The 21,856-nt window shown below is 36.5% G+C and overlaps 2 protein-coding genes across 3 annotated transcripts in view; one reads left to right on the top strand and one right to left on the bottom strand.

Annotated features, from left to right (window-relative positions):
* Positions 1–16,594, bottom strand: part of PAICS (phosphoribosylaminoimidazole carboxylase and phosphoribosylaminoimidazolesuccinocarboxamide synthase) — a 54,784-nt gene extending 38,190 nt beyond the window's left edge. The window contains exons 1-6 of one of the 2 annotated variants that reach the window (XM_089911971.1): positions 16,192–16,594; positions 11,545–11,631; positions 9,628–10,062; positions 3,401–3,472; positions 2,230–2,601; positions 1,837–1,902 (exon numbers count right to left, since the gene is read on the bottom strand). In XM_089911971.1, coding sequence (XP_089768097.1) covers positions 1,837–1,902; positions 2,230–2,601; positions 3,401–3,472; positions 9,628–10,062; positions 11,545–11,631; positions 16,192–16,573 — 1,414 coding nt within the window. In that variant the 5' untranslated portion in view covers positions 16,574–16,594. Of the gene's footprint in view, positions 1–1,836; positions 1,903–2,229; positions 2,602–3,400; positions 3,473–8,411; positions 8,502–9,627; positions 10,063–11,544; positions 11,632–16,191 lie in introns of both variants that reach the window. The other variant, XM_089911972.1, reaches the window with a different exon arrangement.
* The window catches only part of PPAT (phosphoribosyl pyrophosphate amidotransferase), a 43,149-nt gene that overhangs the window by 3,829 nt on the left and 17,464 nt on the right, over positions 1–21,856 (top strand). The window contains exon 2 of the mRNA XM_022563627.3: positions 18,207–18,273. Within this exon, the coding sequence (XP_022419335.1) occupies positions 18,207–18,273 (67 nt within the window). The remainder of the gene's footprint in view (positions 1–18,206; positions 18,274–21,856) is intronic.

Below are 21,856 nucleotides of genomic sequence, written 5' to 3'. Positions count from 1 at the left end.
AAACATGTTACATTCCTATAGTGTTTTACACTCCCTTAGTTGGAAAAGTGACTTATCCCCAAAAGGGTCCTAAAGTACTACTGCTTTGTCATTCTGGTGAGTATTAGGAACAGCCTGTTTAAATAAGACTTGAAATCTAGTCCCAAGTTTGCTAGTAACAGTTTGATCTTGGTCAAGTCTCCTTAATTTCTGAGTCTGGTTTCTTACCTGTTGGGCGAGACTTATGTATTTTAAAGGTCCAGGGCACAAATTCAGTGTATTGGGAATGATACTTTTTTGTGGTTAATCCTTAGCAGTTTCCCTTTTCAATAGCATATCCATAAAAGGGCATTAAGAGAAGGCAAACACGGGGCAACTCGTCTGATTTGTAATTTATGTCAAAAAATGGAGAATAAAATCTTCAGCTCACTTGAGGTATAAGCATTGTTGGCAGGGATTCCTGCTATTCTCTAATACTTTATTCAAAAAATATTTGCTGAGCTCTTCCTGTGTGTATGCAAGGCACTAGGAATACTGTACTACACAGGGCTGATGTGGCCCCTGCCCCTCACAGAGAGGCAATGGAGCAACAGCACAGACTTCTTTGTGCCTCCATTTCCTCCTCTGTAAATTGGGGATGATGATAACACCTATACCTCATAGGGCTGTGGTAGGGATTAAATGCGCATACGTAAAGTGCTTAGAACAGCGCCTGGATATATGCACACCCAGTGACCCTGCATCCCACTCTCGGGTGTATGCTCCACAGAGATGCATACGTATGTTTATTGGGAGACATGCACAAGAATTTTTATAGCAGCATTATTCATAGTAGCCCCAATTTGGAAACATTGGATAAAGAAGGTAGAGCGATGTATGTTCCTATAATGGAAAATTCTACGGCAATAAAAAAGAACAGACTCCTGCTACAAGTAAAATCATGGATGAATGTCACAAACAATGTTGTGTAAAAGAAGCTTGACATTAAAAAATACATACTAAAGAAAAAACATACTGTATGATTCTAAAACTAACCTGTGGTGATAGAAGTCAGAATATTGATAACCGTTATGGGGGCTAAGAGGATGATTAATGATGAAGGGGGGCCTCTAGGGTGCTGGTAATGTTTTATATCTTGACTTGAGTAGTAGTTCCATAGATGTCTTCACTTTGTAAAAACTGAGCTCTTTAACTATTTATGTGAACTCAAAACAATTCGATAAATTATAAATCTATATGCTAAAGTTGGATCATCTTAGAGATCCAGAGAGATGTAGTCATTTGCTCCGTGTTGAATTTTTCAGGTAAAGGGAGACTAGAACTCAGGTTTTCTGAGTCTCAGACCCGTGCTTTTTCTTATATTCTCCGTTTTTCTTCTCTATGCTATACTGTATTATGTTACCTTTTCTGACACTTATAATGGGTCAGTTTGGAATTACAGCTCCATAATTAGCTGGCTTCTGCGTTTGGCTCATTTGTAGAATTATCAATACTAAAATGTCACAGCCATTGCTGGCTACCTTTGGAGAAAACCAAAATTCAGAACTTACTAGTTTGTGGGGGGTTTTCCTTTTACATCCTAGTCTTCTAATAGCAATCACTGAAAAGTGTAATTTAAAGGCTCATGATAAATGCATAGCTGTGCAGAAATTTCTGATCTGGCAAAGTTTCTGTTTATTTTCTTACTTTCACTCTTAATAAGCTATGAAAGAAATCATTTTTCAGCATTTTTTGCTCTCACACAACTCAAACAATATAGTCTAATTTGTCAAGGACAGGAATAAACATCTCTGATCAGGAAAAAGCTACAGAAGTTTTTCTCAGTGTGGAAAAAGTTGGCATTTCTCAGACTCTTACCGTCTTCATGTGCTTTTCTCTTGATTCTCAAAGTTCTTGGGTTTTTGGTATGACTTTCAAATAATTCTTAAATGAGAACATAGGAGAAGAATCATTATATGACATCGTCTGAAATACATTAGTCTTCAAGCATTCAAATACACTAAAGTTAGAACATTTAAGCAGTTGGACAGATGAAGAATGAGTTTAAGAATTAGGAATATTTTGGTACAAGATTTGAAAAGACATTGAAATTCTTGACTTATATTAGGTATGTGATTTATAATAATTTAGGGGGTCATTTGAACATAAAATAGTGTTAGGAATTTACTATTGAAGAATATCTTGCTAAGTTAAATGCAAAGAGGAAAGTTTATAGTATTTTCATTTTGAAAGGGTCACTTCCAAGGTTACCATGTTTCCATTTGGCAGTTCTGAGAGATGGTTGTCTTAGGAGGCCATCAACTTCTTCATAAAATCTCATTTTTCCTTGAGGGTTGCCAGTTTTCTTTTGTAAAACTCTGTATTCATATTTTAAATTTTTGTATTTGGTACGACATTGTTTCCAGTCTCTGTCTATTCCAAACTGCATTAGTCTTCTGGCAATTTCCTCAAATATTTCTTTGTTTCTTGTGGCCCCTTCAAGCATTTGCTTAATTTTTTCGTCAGACCATATGTTTATAAGTGCTCTGACCTCATTGTCACACCAGTGTTTTCCAGCCTCTGTGTTGCTCACTGTTATAATCTGTAAATGACTTTTAGCATCTTCTAAAGGAATATGATTACCTATGAATCGACATGAGTTACAATTATTCAAACTTTTAGATACATCCTGTATTTGAATATCATTCATTTAAAACAACCTGGATTGATGTAAAGCACTGAGAATTTCAGTATAAGGATCATCTTTTTTCATATATTCATATGCAAACAAAATATTTTTTAAATTATAAGGCAGACTAATCCCCAATATTAGTGAGAATATTAGCTGCTTTTCATCAATAGGTATTCTTCATTGGATATTTATGAATATGGAGAGTCTCTGTATTTACAGAATTTTTTTTAGTAAGAAGTGGGAATAGGGACTTCCCTGGTGGGGCAGTGGTTAAGAATCTGCCTGCAGGGGACACGGGGTCGAGCCCTGGTCTGGGAAGATCCAACGTGCCGCGGAGCAACTAAGCCCGTGCGCCACAACTACTGAGCCTGTGTTCTAGAGCCCGCGAGCCACAACTACTGAAGGCCGCGCACCTAGAGCCCGTGCTCCGCAACAAGAGAAGCCACCGCGATGAGAAGCCTGCACGGCGCAACGGAGAGTAGCCCCGGCTCGCCGCAACTAGAGAAAGCCCGTGCGCAGCAACGAAGACCCAACGCAGCCAAAAATTAAATTAATTAATTAATTAACTTTAAAAAAGAAGTGCGAATAGACATTTTCTTTACTCCCTACCATATTCTCTACCAACTCAGGTATAATGAGGCATTTGGGATAATACATAATAGAGATCTTCCCTGTAACTATTTAAACTGGTATATATTAGATTTTCAGTATCAAAAGAACATTTAAAATTCAACAATGTATATGCTGTACCTGACCCAGTGATACTGTGCAGTGCTGTGGGGCCGCCCACCTCTTCTGAGGCAGTACTTACAGTGTCTTCCTCTGTCAGAAAACAAACAGTAGCAATTTAAATTTGTTGTTCACAGAACCCCAATCTACTTTTGCAGTTGAAGATTGTGCTGAAAAAGTAGTAAGACTGGATCCCAGCATCAAAACTGTAACCTCAAAGCCAGGAACATCTGCCATCTGTAACCAAGCTTTGAGATGCCCTTATAGGATTCACCACCAACACCAAAACGTTGGAAGTATTCTGCCTTAAAAGTCTCGAGGCAGTATGCTCTGTTTGGGAGTATGAAAGTGCTTTGTGATCCAATTTGGTAACGTCTTTCACTGTTACATTTTAATGCCTGCCAGAGTCCTCTTACATATCTTTTTTCATTTGATCCTCATTTTAACTGAGAATGATCCTTATTGCAATACATATAAAGGAATGAAAGACTCTTAAGATTTTAAGCGGTTTTAGCAGTTTTCACATTCAGATGTTAACAGCAGATAAGTGATAAATATTTTAAGGAACTTAAAATGTTTAGCCCGGTAAATATAACAGGGATTTATTCTAGTGGACCAGTATGTGTTTAGGATGTTTACAAGTCAGATGCTTGTAATTTGGGGACAGCTCCTCATATGGTTATGTTGGATTGCTATGTTGAAGTACAGCAATGCTGTGACAGTCTTCTTTTATCCCAGCTGTACTTTCCTATACACTGGGACATTTAAAAAGAAAATCTATATTACTATGATTAGGTGTCTAGTTGCTTGCAATGATTATTGTAAAATTAGACAAAGGTTTGTATTAGTAGATCTGCAAGGCAAAAATGTAGTTAAGAGGGCAGTAAGCATATGCAGCAATGGGTACGTGGAGATTTTATAAACCGTAATAGTCTGTTACTTCAAGGATACTGACTGGTACAATCTGCCACTATGATTCTGATTTCCCAGATCTTATTTGTACTCATTTGTGAATGTGTGCATGTGCACTTGCAGTGTGTATTAACTTCTATAATAATTTTATCACCTTTGTAGGTTTGTGTCTTTACTATCAAGGTCAAGATACTCAACAGTTTCATCAAAAGGTTGCCCTTTTATAACTACACCTACCACCTCCTTCCTTGCCCAAACCCTTCCCCTACCCTTGCCCCAGTGGTTACTTTTGGAGATCCCAAGTCCACGGTAAACTTTGAGCTCAAATCTCATTTCAGCAAAACATGAATTTATACTTAAGTGAACATTTTACTTAAGTGACTAAAACTGTCAGTTCCTAGGCTGAGGCACATGTTCTATTCCGGGAAATAATATTTACAAAGATTAGGTATTATGGAGAAATTTTGAGTAATTAGTTCTAGACAGTAAAATGTCAATGTGGGGGGGGGAGGGAGGAACCCCTAAATTTAGTATCTTTTAAGGAAAGAGGAGCATTTAGTTTCTGTTATGTCCACCCCAACTGTGTGTACGGCAATTCAATTCTGACACTAACTGCCCAGAATTAGCATCAGACTCTGCAGTTTTAAGGACTCAAATCTTACACAAGACTGCCTTTACTTCACATGCCGGCCACACTTCTGGCTGCCTGGCTATAAATTCAGGGGGTGCCATGACCTCCTCAGGTTCGATAAATTTGCTAGAACGACTCTTGAACTTAGGAAAGTGCTATACTTAGGATTACAGTTTTATCGTAAAAGAACTCAGGAACGGCCAAATCAAGAGGCATGTAGGGCAAGACTGAGCCAGTCCAGGATGCAGGATGTGTCACCCTCCCAGCGTATCAATGTGTTCATCCAAGAAGCTCACCTGAGTCAGAGTTTTCATCCACATGATTGATTTATGGCCTGACCTACCTCCTGGAGGTCAGGCTGGGCCAAAATTCCAACTCTCATCACAAGGGTGGTTTTTCTGGTGACCATCCTGAAGCTACCTAGAAACCCACCCTGGATCACCTCATTAGAATTTAAAACAAAAACAACAAAAAAAAACCCCAAACACTTCTACCACTGGAAATTCCAAAGGTTTTTGAAACTCTGTGCTATGAACTAGGGGCAAAGACCAGACATAAGCTTTATTTTGTCACAGCTTTTTAAAAGTTTATTAAAGTATAAACAGTAAGAATTAGAAAAATGACACCTTTTTAATAAGTTGCCTGTGTTTAAATTTATCAGCTTACCTACGTCTTAGCTTTTTTTATATACTTATAATTTTTTAAAAGTTCTTAACACTGTTTCATATGACTAAAGTACATTAGAGTATATAATAATTTTACTGCTAAGTTATCCAAATTGTATACAAAATATACAGAAGTGTTTAAATATTCCATTTTAAAGAAAACTAGACTATTCTTCAGTCTGTTAAAAGAAATAAATGAATTGGAGAAAACAAAATGCTTGGCATGCCTTCTGAGATACTATCAATAGATACTTTAATGCCCTCTGCTGGCCATCACATTGCTAATTTTTGTGAAATTGCCAAGCTAGTGAATATTTTAATTTTGGAAATACATTTTACTACAGCCAAAAGGAAAATAGTTTTAAGATTATTCTTAAAAGAACCATGTAGTCTTTCACATGTGAATTTTAGGCTGACGATAAGAGTGGCCTCTAATAGGATATATGTGCCGGTCTCTACCCCTCTGAGTTGATCTACCTGTGACTGTCCTATACTAGAAAGCAGTGACTTTGGCCAGAATGCCAAGGTATTGAGGTATTCTACCTCATTTAAATAGCAACTGATACGGAGATTCATTAAGGCAATTTAATTTCTCCATATTCAGAAGAGACAGGTAGCTAGCTGATAAGATTGTCAAACACAAATTTCCCTTCAGACAACCAGTCCTTTCTCCCGCGGTAGCTTTCTGATTCCTTTTCTCCTCTATTGCCTATGCTCAGACCGGGAGAAAAATAAATTTATTTTAGATCCAAAAAAGTAGTTATTCCGTTTTCATGGGCCATTTCTTTTTACTTAGGCATAGCCTAAGAGTTCTATGATTCTTCCCAGTGATTGATTAACTTCTTCATATTTCGTTGGTCATACATTTTTTAAGTGATAATTTGCTGGAAGTAGCTGATTTTTCTACCCCAAGTGGAATCAAATTGGATTTTATGTATTACTGTCTTCAGCCGTCTGCTGGTATTACTCTCTAAAACCATGACAACCTGGCTGTGCTTGATGATCTTCTCTAAAAATACAGGTGCCTGAATCCACTCTACAACACACACTAAACCAAAATCTCCAGGAGTTCTAAGTTGGGACCTAATTACTTATGCAGAATTCAGGGGTCCACAGCTTTAGCTGGATTTTTATTTGAAATACGAAAGAAGCTTATAGTATACTTTTAAGGTAGGAAAGTGTTACTTTTGGGAGATCGGTTTTATGACCAAGTGTCAACGTTAACAATATGGAGCAATGGCAACTCCGATAATAATATTTATTAGTAAAATGTATAAAAACAAAATGAGGTGACCTCTACCTATTGATGTGAACTTTTTTTCTAAAGATAAATATCCATGTCTTTAACCTCAACAGAACAATCTTCCAAATAGTGGACTGGCAACTTGTGCATCAAGTGGTATATATTGCAGGTGTGCCTAAAATTCTTGCCTATTTAAATTGTTTTCATACGTATTTAGCTGCTGAGATCCATGTGGGTTTATACCTTTGCTTTTATTTTCACCTGAAAGTTTAAAATAGTATTATTACTAGAATGACTGTAAACATCCTGTTTCATATTTTCTAAATATATTCCATACTAACATGTAAACATACCAAACAACTTTTTAAAACCTGTCAGTTTACATCTGACTTAATATTTTCCTTTTACATATAAAAAATTATCTTGAGGTGTTGTACTTAAGTGAGTTTTCCAGAGGACTAACAAGCTTAATCTTCTGAATGCTAAAGTTTTTAACTTTTTTTTTTTTAAAGTTTTTAACTTTTTTCATGGAAATCCTTCTGCCTTATTAAACACTATAAGTAGTAATCTGATTTTAACTCCTAATGACAAGGGCCATTGCAGTGATTTCTTTAGAATCCTTAGGAGCACAGAGCTTTGTTTACTTTTGTTGTCTCACTCTAGTCAGCTGCACATTCCTGTCTAGTTAGTCTCCTTAATTTCTCTCCATTTATACCTGTCAGTGTTCTGGCAGCTATCCTTTCTCCCATCAAGCTTTTTATCTGAAGTTTGCCAAGACCGTGGGGCACCTGATTTTTTAATCAGCATTGGTCTTTATACTTTCCAAGGCTATATGAAACTTTGGACTGAAAGACTACATACAAGGTCTGTGATGGCTAGGCTTCTGCTTGGGGGCTTAGTGATCCCCTCTTCCCCCAATTTTGGTTTGTGTAAAAGGCAAACCATCCGATAGGAAACGCACACTCTTCATCCCCTTACTACCCTATACCACAGGGCAGTGGTTCTCAAATTTGAACATATATCAGAATCACCTGAAGTACTTACAGATTGCTGGGCCTCACCTTCAGAGTTTCTGATTCTGGATGGGGCCCAAGAATTTGCGTTTTGAATAAGTTCCCAGATGATGCTGATGCCGCTACACTTTGAGAACAACAGCCTTAGGGAACTTTACTGTCATTAATAATTTCCACCTTCCATTTCTGTATTTTGGAAATGTATTATCCAACAGTACTTCATAATGTTATAACATTCTCGTATATGTTCTTTTTTTTTTAATAGATCTTTATTGGAGTATAATTACTTCACAATACTGTGTTAGTTTCTGTGGCACAACAAAGCGAATCAGCCATATGCATACACATGTGCCCATAAAACTCATCATGAAGGCCTCACCCTTATGACCTCATCTAAACCTCATTCTCTCCCAACAGTCCCATCTCCAAATGTAATAACAGCGGGGGTTAGGGCTTCAACATATGAATTTGGGGGTGACACAATTCAGTCTGTAGCAGCATCTTATAATAACATCATACGTATTTTGTCACAGACCAAAAAAAAAAACAAAAACGAATACTGTTTTACCTGTGCCAGGGCTTTGTCTCATATCTGTCTCTCTTAGGTCTTCTGACATATTACTGACCGAGTCGTCTTCAGCTGCATCTCCAGCAATGACTGTATGAACATAGTGGGATATATGGTGGTTTGTTTTTTATTCACTTTCAGATTTGTGTTTTAAGTTCTGATATATTATTTTCCCCTTTAGAGTGAACCTGATACTAAAAACTGTGGTTGTTCACTTTTCTGTAGCTTAGATTCCCCATCCTTAAACATATTTTTTAGTCTTAGGTCACTATAAATATCTGGTGTTACTAGGTCTTCTGACATAAAACTGACAGTCATCTTCAGCTGCACCTCCAGCAATTACGGTAGGAACATAATCAGGCCACTGCTGTTGGGCTACTTGATCACCAGTTATTTTACATTTTAATTTTAATGGGGGAGATGTATAGTTCTCCAGCAGACCAGTTTCTTTTCTTGTCCACCAGTGAAACATTTTAGGACTTCTCACCACCATTTCCCAGTCCTAACTCTCTATCATTTCCCTCTCTTTCCGCTAGACACACACTCATACTCTTTAAGAATTAGGACTGCATCATTTAATGATGTTAAGATCTAGAAACATTATGTTTGATAGAGGTATTTAAGAACGTCTTGTCCAGTCTGCCATTTTACATAGTCAGGTCTAGAGGAGAGACTTGTGAGTTCAAAGTTCCACAGAGACTGAGTTAGAACTTGGATTTCCTGACTCCTGGCCTAGAACTCATACAGTTTATTTCATGCTGTCTGTCATGTCTTTGTGTATATTGCATCTCAATCCTTTGGGTTAAACTCGTTTTGAAGAACTTTATGATGTGTCCCAGGACAACTCACACTTACATTCTCACAGGTTTTGTATTTTTCTAAGTTTTTCAATGCCCCTTTTCTGTTTACTCATGATTTTACCACAACTGGTATGAAAATTTGCTTTAACTTCTGCCATGTGGAATTGCATTTTTGCTTTATTAAAATTGGTCTTTTTAAACTTCTAGAAATTCAAATTTCTTTCCTCCTTCTGTGTAGCTCTGTACTATTTTCTGTGTTCTGATCAAATATATGTGAAATCTGTTTCATGATAGATTGAGCAGTTAGCTTGTTGAATAGCATTTAATGAAACCTATTTAACTTAGACTGTATTCATGTATTGACATTTTTTTATATGGTAGCATGATGTTAAGATTACTTTTCTTTGCCTTCCTACCTGTCTGATCCTCTTCCATTTTTACACTGGCACATCCTGTGGCTTCCTTTCCATCGTGGGATTCCTGTTCTTGTGAGTTGTCTGTTTTACTGTGTCCCAGAATAGCATCCAACTCAGTAAAAAATTTCATACTCTTAGTCATGCCTAGGTCTTGAGCCATTCTTACAATCTTGTATTCATGTTTTAAGTTTTTGTACTTTGTTCTGCACTGCTTCCAGTCTCTCTCTATTCCGAGTTTCTGAAGCTCGGCAGCAATTTGTTCAAATATCCTTTTATTTCTCACTGTTCCCTCTAGTTGTTGTTGTATGCCTTTATCAGACCAGATGCCTATCAGAGCCCTGACTTCTGGCACAGTCCAGTGTTTTCCTCCTTCATTTGCTACAGCTGGAATGAAAGTTGGATTATTAGGGGGTTCCATTATTGGTGGAGAGTTACCTGTACCGGGTGGGGAGGGAAACAGATATATGGGTTACACACGTCAGCTAAGATAAATAATCGGATGCAACATTAGTAAAGGAAGTAATTTTCTCTGTAGGAGATGGAATGTAAATCGTAGCTTAGCTTTTCTCTTAAACTAGTTGGGAAATGGAAGCACAGAACCTGAATCTGTTCCTTACTGTGACAGTGACTGGCTTCAATAAAGCTGTGTTTTTAGTTAGTTACATTTTGATCAACTTTCTTCTCTATCGTTTCTTTCTCTTCCATTCCACTCCTTTAGTATGTGGGATGTATGTTAGTATATAGTGAAAGTCGAATATATAATTTTGTAATATTTATTTGTCAAAAGCAATAAATATAATTACATAAAACAGCTTGTTGAAGACAACTTTTTCATGATAGGTGTGAGCAATTTATCTCCTTCCCATGCTTTTTCTTTATCTAATGGTTTCCATTTGCCACATATCAGAATCTCCTAGGGAGCTTTTATAAACCACTGCCCTCACCCCTCATCCCTGGATTGTGATTCTAGTGTGCAGTTCAGTGTTGAGAACCAAGACTATTCATGAATGAAGGGCTTGGAAGAGGCACATTAATAACTGGTGCTTCCTACTCTTTGTGAAAATAAAAGATGTCCCATTGGTTAAAGACCAAATGCCAAAGTGAAATATTATATTCTTTTAATGCAAGGAAATGTGCCAGAAATTTCATAATGCATTAGGCAGAATGTCTCCACTTAGTTATAAATACTTTAATAACTTTGTATTACATCTCTGGTACAGTTTTGCAACTCGTTTTATGATAATGGCATTACTTGACATTATATTGGTTATTTAACAACCCATTATCTTGTTTTTCTCAGATTTCATGTTTAATAAAAACGTAGTTCGGACCTCAGCATCCATAACATTACTCATTAAAAAACACTATAGTATTTGCTTGAGGTAGGGAGTTGTTTTTATTTTGTGGTGTATTTAATTTCTTTAAGATGCTTTTCAGTATTTTTCCATACTTGGATTAACTTTCAATAAGAATTTAGAAGCAAGAAGGAGATTTATGTTGACTTTTTGGGTGAATAAAATCATCCTTGACTTCATTATGGATTTCATCTTATTTACTTTCAAATATAAAATTCTGTTTTTCTTACACCCCAGGAATGCTGAAGTCATATGCTCATTAATATTAAGCACTTACTATGTGTAATTTTGGCCATCAGATTCCTTACTATATTTAAAGAATAAAGATTGGAGGTTTGAAGGCTAATATTTCCAGGCAATTTACATTTTGTTAAGGAAATCATTTGTTTTAGAAATGATTTTTTTTTTGTATAGGTTGGTAAAAAAGAGGGAAACATAAATTAATCTTAAGTGTTTCTACCAGGAAAACTCATCCATTTTCTCAGATTTGAAACCAATCTTACTTTCCAATTTGAAATTGGATCAGTTTCACTATATATTTGGCCCACCATACCATACCTACCTAGTTCCATTGGTCTGACATGAGAAACCAAAAGTAAAGGATTTCCTGGGATGTCTTCCTTGTCTACTGATGTAACTGACATTTTGCCTGGAAAGAGAGAATTCCTTTTAGAAATAAGTACGAAGGAAAATTAAAATTGGATTATAACTGATAATGCTAATAGTTTGAGTTGAATTTGTTCATATTCATGAAGGATTCTAGATTTAGGTTAGATGCTTTTTGTAATAGTGGTATAATATGGTTTAAATATTTATGTCCATAAAGAGAAATCTAATTTCTTCCATCACATTGACATTTTGAACTTCCACTAGAATTGTTTGCTTCTTTTATAAGTTTCTAGAGATGGTTGTAGTTAGTTTTCAAATTAAATTACGTCTTTAAAATGAGGTATTTTCTTTTTTTTGTATTTTAGGTGCTTTAACATAGTCGGCCCTTTAAGTGATACTGGTAATGTGAAAGAGAAATCCTGCAATGAGATAATCAGAAAATCTTGTTTTATTGGCATATATCGTCAAATAGCTGAGTTTGTATGTATCTTATGTAACTAGTTGATTGATACATACTAAACTTTCCAGAAATTAATCTAAGTTTTGCTTAAATGGACCAAGGAATGTACCATTTAAAAGAACCATGCCAGCCTTGAAAAATGAAGACATCCCTCCTTGATCTCCTTATATCATTTCCACATGTTTTTCTAATTTTGTTTTACTGAGTAACAGAAATAGCATTTTACATTAGGAGATCAATGTTAGGTATGATTTTGATGGTGTAAACGTTCATTTTAAAATCACTATTCACCGTTATCATTACAAGGCATTCCATTAAAGAATAAGGAAATGAATGCTGTTTATCATCTTAAACATTATACCGGGGATTCTTATATTAAAAACAAACAAGTGTAAAATAAGGGAAGTATCAGTGTTTTCAAATGGCATAATTATATAAATTTAAAACTCAAAAATTGTCAGTTTTAAAATCGTTTCATAATTATTTGAGGCTAAATTGCAGTTAGGGAATGTTTTGGATTTAGTTGGGAATATGGGAAATAAAAATCTGAAGTTACATAAGAATTCTCTTTAGAGAGAAGAACAAAAGATGTTAATATCCCCAGGTAATTTAACAGCTGAGCTTGATGAGAACAGCGAGGAAAGGTAAGGTTTGCTATTCTGTTATCTGCTTTAGGGCCTACTTTTGTTTACTGAAAAGGTCCTGGAGCTGAACATACAGGTGGGGGGAAGAAAAGAAAAGCTCTCTCCCCAACTTCTTCAGGGGATTTCTCTTTTTTTCCCCTTAGGTGGGTCATTCCTAGCATGAATCCCAAAATTGTATGTAGGGGCCCCATGCCATGGAGATTTTAAACTGAAACTCTTAAGTCATTATTCCTAATGCATTTGTATGTAGGAAGAGGAGGGAAAGAGAGCGGAAACTTTCTTTCAGTGAAGGAATATGATTTAGCCGCAGTCGGCCAAAGGTATTCTGAGGTTGAGGATAATTATAATTTCCAGAACATGAAGCGTCTTAGAATTTATATTTGGGTCTTTTGCCAAGGCTCAGTCAGACTACCTGCTGCCTAACAGAAGGGACCAGATCCTCTGTCCTTACCCCTTGCATGAATGAGGTTGATCCCAACAGTAGAAAAGGCACATTCATTTCCTTCCCTTCCTCTTTTTACCCTACACCAATACAAATTCTGCTGCTTCCACCAAAAACACCAGAAGACATTATAAATGAATTAGACCTGGAGAAAGCAGAACTTTCTAAGCCTTAGAAAAGAAACTATGTGACTATATTAAAACTTCCAACTTTTGTGGGTCGCATAAAAATCAGCCAAACTTGTAAGACCAAAGAGGTCATGCAGATTTTTCGAAGACCTCAATTGACATGAACAGTCAATTTGTAAAACTGAATAAATATGTAGGAAAATGTTCCACAGCACTAGTAATTAAACAAATGCAAAGTAAAAGTTATTTATTGCATACACTGTTGTACTCGGTTCTTTATTAAATTAGCATACTCCATTATTTATTAAATTAGCAAAGTCTCTCCCCCTTTCAACCTCACTCCGTAATCTTACTTGACAGGGTTCTATAAAAGGGACAGTCTCATTGTTAAATTACAATTCTTTTGGAAAGCAGTTATTTTAGCAATATGTTTCAAAGTAATTATTCCCCCCGCCGAACCAGAAATTGAATTCTGATAGTCTATCCTAAAGTAATAATTTTAATTATGGACAAAAGATAATTGATGGTAGGGAATTCCCTGGCGGTCCAGTGTTTAGGACGTGGCGCTCTCACTGCTGGGGCCCAGGTTCAATCCCTGGTCAGGGAACTAAGATCCCGGAAGTCGTGCAGTGTGGCCAAAAAAAAAAGAAAGGTAATCGATTGCAGCATCCGTTATATAAGGGGGCAAAGACCCAAACTCTGGTATATGCACTCAGTTAAATATTATGGGACCATTAAGTAACATTTAACCCTAAATTATGGTCAATTCTGGGTATAATTTAAAGATTATTTTAAACGTAAACAAAATGCTAATTTTTTTGTAATTTTATAATTTAAAAAATTGTATAAAAACAATCAGTGGCATTGTGGAAGATAATGTGAGAAGGGGCTGAAAACTAGGGAGGCCAGTTAAGAGGTTATCCTAATATTCCATGCGATGATGAAGTTCTGGATGGTGGTAATGAAAATGGAGCAGAGAGATAAATTTATGAAACATGTCAGTAGTTTTTTTTTAAGGACTTAGTGACTGACAAAAAATCAAGGTTGTCTCAAACATTTCTATTTAAGTGACCAGAAATACAGTGATAGTAAGGTGGAAGCAATTGTAGGAGGATCAGTTTTGATGGGGGAAGAGAGTTGGTTTTAGAACTGGGTGTTTGACATACCCTAAACATACATGGTTAAGGTGTATTGTGGGCCCTCTGCTTATGAGTGAAATGGGGAGCTTGGAGCCATGCAAGTAGCTGAAAGGGCTAGAAGATCCCATTAAGAAGTGGAGATATTACCATCACATCTTCATTACACCAACCTGTGGTTAAATCAAGGCCTTTCAGAAGCTCAGTGAGTGCTTTACTTATTGTTAATACTTAAAGCATTTAGATGATGATGAGTGCAGAGTGATAAACTGAATAAAATAATATAATTACTGTTTAACTTGGTAAGACTGCAAAGCTTTCTCAGAATTTGGTTTGGTATTAGAAGTGTAAAGGCAGTAAGTTGAGTGGATTTTTTACCAAAGGATTTTATTATTGAGCTTTAAACACGAAGTTCAGATAACCCAAGTTAACTCAACTGTAATCTCTCATCTTTAACCCCCCTTCTTATTTGGTACCTTTATTATACCACTTACCACTTTCTTTTGGGTTACATTTATTCACAGTTCCCTCCTTTCTGTGGTTACATCCATGAATGCATGTAACTCATTGCTTTGCACACAGTGTACACAGACAGTAGGTATTAAACAGATTTTGAACTGAATTGAACAACTCTGTTCTTAAAAATAGCTACGCTAAGATTTTGGCCATGGGAGAAATCTCATTACTGCCATTGATTTTTCCCAATTTGACTAGTGATACGTTCGGCTTCCACAGTGAGCAAATTCTATGTAAATAGTGTTGGGTTTAACAACACAGCAGCTCAAGAACCTTGTTTTAATAAGGCATATATTACTTTTCAGATATTGTATTTTTTGCAGATTAAAGGTTTGTGGCAACCCTGTGTCAAGCAAGCCTGTTAGCGCCATTTTTCCAACAGCATGCTCGTTTCTGGTCTCTGTGTCGCATTTTGGTAACTCTCAAGATGTTTCAAACTATTTAATTGTATCATGGTGATCTGTGATCAGTGATCTTTGATGTTACTGCTACAACTCACTGAAAGCTAAAATGATGGTTAGCATTTTTTTAGCAATGAAGTATTTTTTAATTAAGGTATATACATTGGTTTTTTTTTTAGACCTAATGCTGTTACACATTTAATAGACTACAGTATAGTGTAAACATACTGTATATGCACTGTGAAACCAAAAAGTTTGTGTGGCTCGCTTTGTTGGGATATTTGCTTTATTGCAGAGGTCTAGAGCTGAACCCACAATATCCCTGAGATATGCCAGTATTTAAATCATTTAATCTATCAAATCTGTTTGTCTTACTTACTGTTAAAATGGAGATGTTCTCCCAAACAAGTAATGAAGTTCTTTATCAGTTATTAGTATTTTAGTGCTTTTATTTATAAATTTAGGAAAATGGGAACATAATATAGAGCAGAAAGTTCTATCTTATTTGGAGCTGTGGGAAAACAACAGTTGAGCAATATTTTTTTTTTCACGACTCTTATAAAATTAAGACTTAAAATATTTTCAGAACACAATCCATTTTTCAAAAACTGCATCAACATGGGTAAGGAGCAGTTGGCACTAGCAGTTGGTGTCATTTTAACGTGTTTTTTCTGTATTTTACAGGTTTTTTAAATGGTTGGCATTAAACTCGTTTGAAATTAATTTTTACCTTGTGCAAAATAGCATATACATAACAGGTCAGTTATTTTTCTCAACCTTGATATTTCAGGCTATATTTATCATATGGACTCAAGTCTGGTTCTTTTACAGTTTGCTGGGTAAAAACAAAAGAATGGTACTTTTTCTTTTTACCTTCAGTGATCTCTGGGGCTGTACTTTGGCTCAGCGTTGCCAGGCACCTGTCATTTGCATCTTCCTCTGTTAATTGTGTGGCAGGTTCATACTGCAGGATCGCATCCAAATCATGGAAGAACTTCATAGTTTTAGAGCTGTCTCCAGAGTTGTGGGCATATTTAACCGTTCTGTATTCATATTTGAGATTTTTGTACTTTGCCCGGCACTGTTTCCAATCTCTGTATACTCCTAGTGCTTGCAGCCTTTTAGCAATGTAGATAAATATTCCTTTATTTCTCAGTGTTCCATAGAGCTGTTTTCGTATATTTTTTTCTGCCCAGATGCTTAGCAAAGCTTTAACCTCTTCCTCAGTCCAGTGCTTTCCTGCTCCACTCTCCATGTTGAAAGTGACCTGGAAATGATTCACTATTTCTAGCCAAGGTTTTGTTTCCTAGGAAACCAGACGGCTGGTTGTCAATAAGCTCTGAAGAGCTGAAAGGATCTAGTTTAACTGGTTCAAGCTGCCTGAGGGGAGTAACTTGAGAAACTGCCAAATAAGCAGGCTTTGTGATTAAAGAAGCCTGGACCTAAATGATTCCTAATGTTATTCATTTCAGCTTTAAAGGAAAAATTACCCTTGAGACAAAAGGGAAAGAAAACTTTTTTTGTGTTTATTTCTAGTTTACTATATGATTGTTGATTTTTTGTTTGTTTGTTTTGGAAATGGTTGGCAGAGGTTCTTTCTGCCCTAAGGTTTATGGCTAACATTTTTATTTCTCCTCTGATATGAATCACTTAGTCTTTGAACATTGGTTACTACAAACCACATCATTTCACTAAATAAATAAATCCTAAGTCACAAATTATTCATTTATATAGGATGTATAGTATTATGCATGTCTGTTTTCAGCATAATAGTTCATAGTATTTAAAGCATTGGTAATTTAGTAAAATCACTTCAATTTTAACTTCTTAGATTTTTACTTTGCAAGTACATTTAATATTGTAATTTTTCTTGTCATTAAAATGTCTAAACAATTACAATTTTGGAAAAGATCCTTTTTACCAAATAAATCATGTATTAGTTGTTAATGTATACATACATATTATGGTAGAGATTTACTTTTTATTTCTACCCTGATATATATTCTTTGGAACAAAAATTTGTTAATAAACATCTAGTATTTATAGCACTTGTTCAGAACTATTAAAAATTGTTGAGCACTTTGAACCTTTATTGTATCTTTTGAGTTTGTACTCCACTGTGGTGCAGATCCTCTAAGTCTTACGAGTGTGTTACCCTACCTAGCTAGGAAGCCTAGCTTCTGGCTTTCTTTGTATCATCACCTAAAAATACTAATGCAGGAAATGAGATACAGAGTGCCTCATCAGCTTGGGCTTTTTTGAAGTAGCATTTATTTTCTGAAGACAAAAGTGATAGATATTTGACAGAAAAAATTTGATGAGTGCAAACAGCAAAACAAAACAAAAAAATAAATTTTGTTCATAATTCCAGTACCCACAAGCATTTTACCTGCTATTTTATTTGGAGCTTTTTATTTATATCTACATACTCAACCTTATTTAGAGGTCACATAATACAGAGGTTAGAAGTACAAGTTTTGAAGTCAGATTGTCTGTGTTCTAATCCTGGCCGTGCCACCATTCTCTGTGTGACATTAGACAAGTTACTTCTGTTTCTTTAGTGTTGTCCTTTTCTGTAAAATGTGAATGGTAATCATAGTACCTACTTCAGAGGATTGTTTTCAAAGGCTAACAAATTAGATCATTCGTGTAAATGCTTAGGACAGTGCCTGGCATATTAGTTAGAACTCAGACAGTCTCATCGGCAGCTATTGCTAATCGTTGTCGTTGTCATCATCATGAGTGGAAGTGGCACCAGTGCTAGTAGCATTTAATGTGGTGTGAGACTGAGTTCATGGATGTTACTGAGAAAAGTATGTTTCATAAAAGTCATTAAGAAGCTTATCAATGGGGTAAATTTAACAGCTGATACCTTTTTATATTCACAGGGGTCAGGAGAGTGCTGGTATTGTGACCAGTGATGGGAATTCGACACCAACATTCAAAACACACAAGGTATATTTAAGCATTAAAAAATGTTGAGTATAAAGGTAACAATAGCCCGAAGATAACTAGTATATAGTGGTGAGGGGAGGAACTTTGAATAAAAATAATTTGTAATTAGAAGTATAGTTGACCCTTGAACAATGCAGGTTATGGACGCTGACCTTCGTTCAGTCCAGTACCTGCATATATCTTTTGACTCCCCCAAAACTTAACCACTAATAGCCTACTATTGACGGGAAACCTTAACTGATAACATAAACAGTTGATTAACACGTATTTTGTATGTCATATGTATTATATACCGTTCTTACAATAAAGTAAGCTAGAGAAAAGAAAATATTATTAAAATCATAAAGGAGAGAAAATACATTTACAGTATAGTACTGCCTTTATCGATACAATAAGCTTATGTTGTCTTTTTACAAGATAAATTCTGTCGGTACCTATGTTAACGTAGTCTTAATACGGAACACTGTAGATGTTATATGTGTTACTAACACTAGACCTCAAAAATGAAAAGATAATGTGAAAAAATTCATATTTATAGGTATAACAATTCATGCATTGGTAACAAAGAAGAAGCAATATGATTGCTTTATGGTTGCCTAGCCTATACACTAATAAATGAATCGTTATAAAATATCACTCACTTTATGCCTATGTAAAGATGGGCTATCCACTTTAATACCGGTCTTCCACATGATGTTGTACACAATGACTACTTAGGCAATGGTGATGGTGGTGACACCAAAATGTCTCATATGGTTTCTGCTGTACAGTTACTAGATTTTCACAAGAAGGCTCTCACACATCCACAACAGGTAAGTTTATTAACTGTACAGTATGTTGATGATTCACTCTTCATTAAGTGGAAGTGAATCATCATAAAGGACTTCAACCTAGTAGTCTTCATTCCTAATGAGTAGGAGGAAGAGGAGGGGTTGGTCTTGCTGTCTCAGGTGTGGAAGAGGTGGGAAGGGGAGGCAGGAGAGGCAGGTACACTGTATGTAACTTGATGGAAATATGTCGTAATTTCTGTCTGACTTTTTGCTTTTTTTATTTCTCCCAGAATGTTTCTATGTGGTACCAATCATTCCACGGTTTGCTTTAGTTTCAGTGCCTGTATCATAGAAGGGTCCATGTTGTAAAAGAAGTCCAAAAAGAGTCTTGAATAATCGGAACCCTACTGCCAGAGTGTCAGTTTGTTTCTGGCACTGCTTCTTCTGTGTCTTATTCCTCATCATCTGGCACTGGTTCGAAAGCACTCATCTCCACCAAGTCATCTTCTGTTAATTCCTCTGGTATGGTGACTGTTACCTCTTGAATTTCTCCAAGATCCCTATCTTCATCTTCATCCCCCACCATTTTTATTTATTTGTATATTTTTATTTATTTATTTATTTATTTTTTACCATATCCACAATCTCTTTCATGATTTCTTTGACTGGTTCTGTCGTAAATCCTGTGAAGTCATGCACAACATCTGGACACAGTTTTCTCCAGCAGGAATTTATTGTTTCAGGCCTGACGGCTTTTCCAGCTTTTCCTATAACAACCGCGGCATCTTCAGTGGTGTAATCCTTCCAGGCTTTCATGATGTTCTTTCTGTTGGGTTTGTCTTCCATGGCGTAGACAGTGCTCTACATAGAGTACCTTGTGTAATGAGCCTTGAAGGTCCTTATGATCCCCTGATAGGGAGGCTGAATTAGAGATATGTTTGGGGGCAAGCACACCACTTTGACCACTTGGGTCTGACCGTGTTGAACTCATGGGGTTCTGGATGGCAGGGGCGTTGTCCAATATCAAAAGAACTTTAAAAGGCAATCCCTTATTAGCAAGGTACTTCCTGACTTCAGGGATAAAGCATTGATGGAACCAGTCCAGAAAAAGTGTTCTTGTTGTTCAGGCTTCCTTGTTGTACAACCATGTGTTAAAAGACTAGCAGCCGGACTTCCCTGGTGGTGCAGTGGTTAAGAATACGCCTGTCAGTGCAGGGGACATGGGTTCAAGCCCTGGTCCAGGAAGATCCCATATGCCACGGAGCAACTAAGCCCATGCACCACAACTACTGAGCCTGCACTCTAGAGCCTGTGGGCCACAACTACTGAGCCGGCGTGCCACAACTACTGAAGCCTGCACACCTAGAGCCTGTGCACTGCAATGAGAAGCCTGCGCAATGCAACAAAGAGTAACCCCTGCTCGCCACAACTAGAGAAAGCCCGTGCGCAGCAACAAAGACCCAATGCAGCCAAAAAGAAAATAAATAAATAAATAAATTTATTAAAAAAAAAAAAAAAGACTAGCAGCTGCTGTTTATCTTTTCCCCTCAAGGCTCGGGGGTTAGCAACTTTATAGATAAGGGCAGCCCTGATCCTAAACCTGACTGCATTTGCACAAAACAGGAGAGTTAGCTTATCCCTTACTGCGTTAAATCCTGTTGTTTGCATTGCTTCACTTCCTTACTGATAAATGTCCTTTGTGGTATTTTATTTCCCACAATAGGTCACTTTTGCGTTAAAACCTGTTTTATTTTGCGTTAAAAACCTGTTCAGGCAGATAGCCTTTGTCCTCAATGATTTTCTTAATGCTGTCTGGGAACTTGCCTGCTGCCCCTTGGTCTGCAGAAGTCACTTCTGTTATCTTGACATTTTTTTTAAGCTAAATCTCTTCCTAAAAGTATCCAGCCATCTTTTGCTGGCATTTAATTCTGCAGCTTTAGATCCTTCACCTTCCTTTTGCATTGCCATCATATAATGACTTCACTTTTTCTTGAATCATATTAGATAGGTACGCCTTTCTTATAGCAATCATGCACCCACATAAAAGCTGCATTTTCAATATGAGATAAAAGGGTATTTCACAAAAAGTGCAAGATTTTTGTGCCCGCTGGTATAGCTGCAGCAACGGCTTCACATATTTCCTTTTCTTTTTTTTGCAATGGTCTTTATGCTGGATTCATTTATCTTGAAATGGTGGGGCAGCTGCAGCTGCAGACCTCAATCTGCAGTAGACATCAAGCAATTCAACTTTTTCTTGTAAAGTCGTGACTGCTTCTTGGGAGCACTTTCAGCATCACTAGTGGCACTTTGAATGGGTCCTACGGTGTTACTCAAGGTTTACGGTATTGCAGTAAACACGAAGAAAAATACGCAGGAACTGGGAGAGGAGACTTTTTACTGCAATAGGCAACTTGAGGTAGAGATGAAGGGCTCACCCGGAGAGGATTAGTGTCACATGGCATTTTAAGTGGGTACTTGCAGCACTTGAGCTCCCTGCAATATTAACAGGAGGTGGCTCCGAAATTATTACAGTATTACAGTACGGACTGCAGTTCATTTTATGCAGTCATGATGTAATACTGCACCTTTATGTTTGTTTACATTTCTCGAAACAGCAGATAGCACAGTTTATGGTTTGTGTTTGTTGTGTGCATAAGTTTTGATAAATGTTAACATTTTATAATACGATTGTGTATATTTTGTGATAGTAAATGATAAAATAGACTAGTATCTAAATATATTTTATTCATGACATACCCATCTTTTTCTTAATTCTTTTCAGTTACTCTAGGCTACACAGTTCATCTGCCAAG

The sequence above is a fragment of the Delphinapterus leucas genome, chromosome 5 (assembly GCF_059928025.1).
Source record: "Delphinapterus leucas isolate spDelLeu-1000000601 "Yukka" chromosome 5, BTC_Dleu_Yukka2, whole genome shotgun sequence".
Taxonomy (NCBI): Eukaryota; Metazoa; Chordata; class Mammalia; order Artiodactyla; family Monodontidae; genus Delphinapterus; species Delphinapterus leucas.
This window is presented reverse-complemented; position numbering and strand designations above follow the sequence as displayed.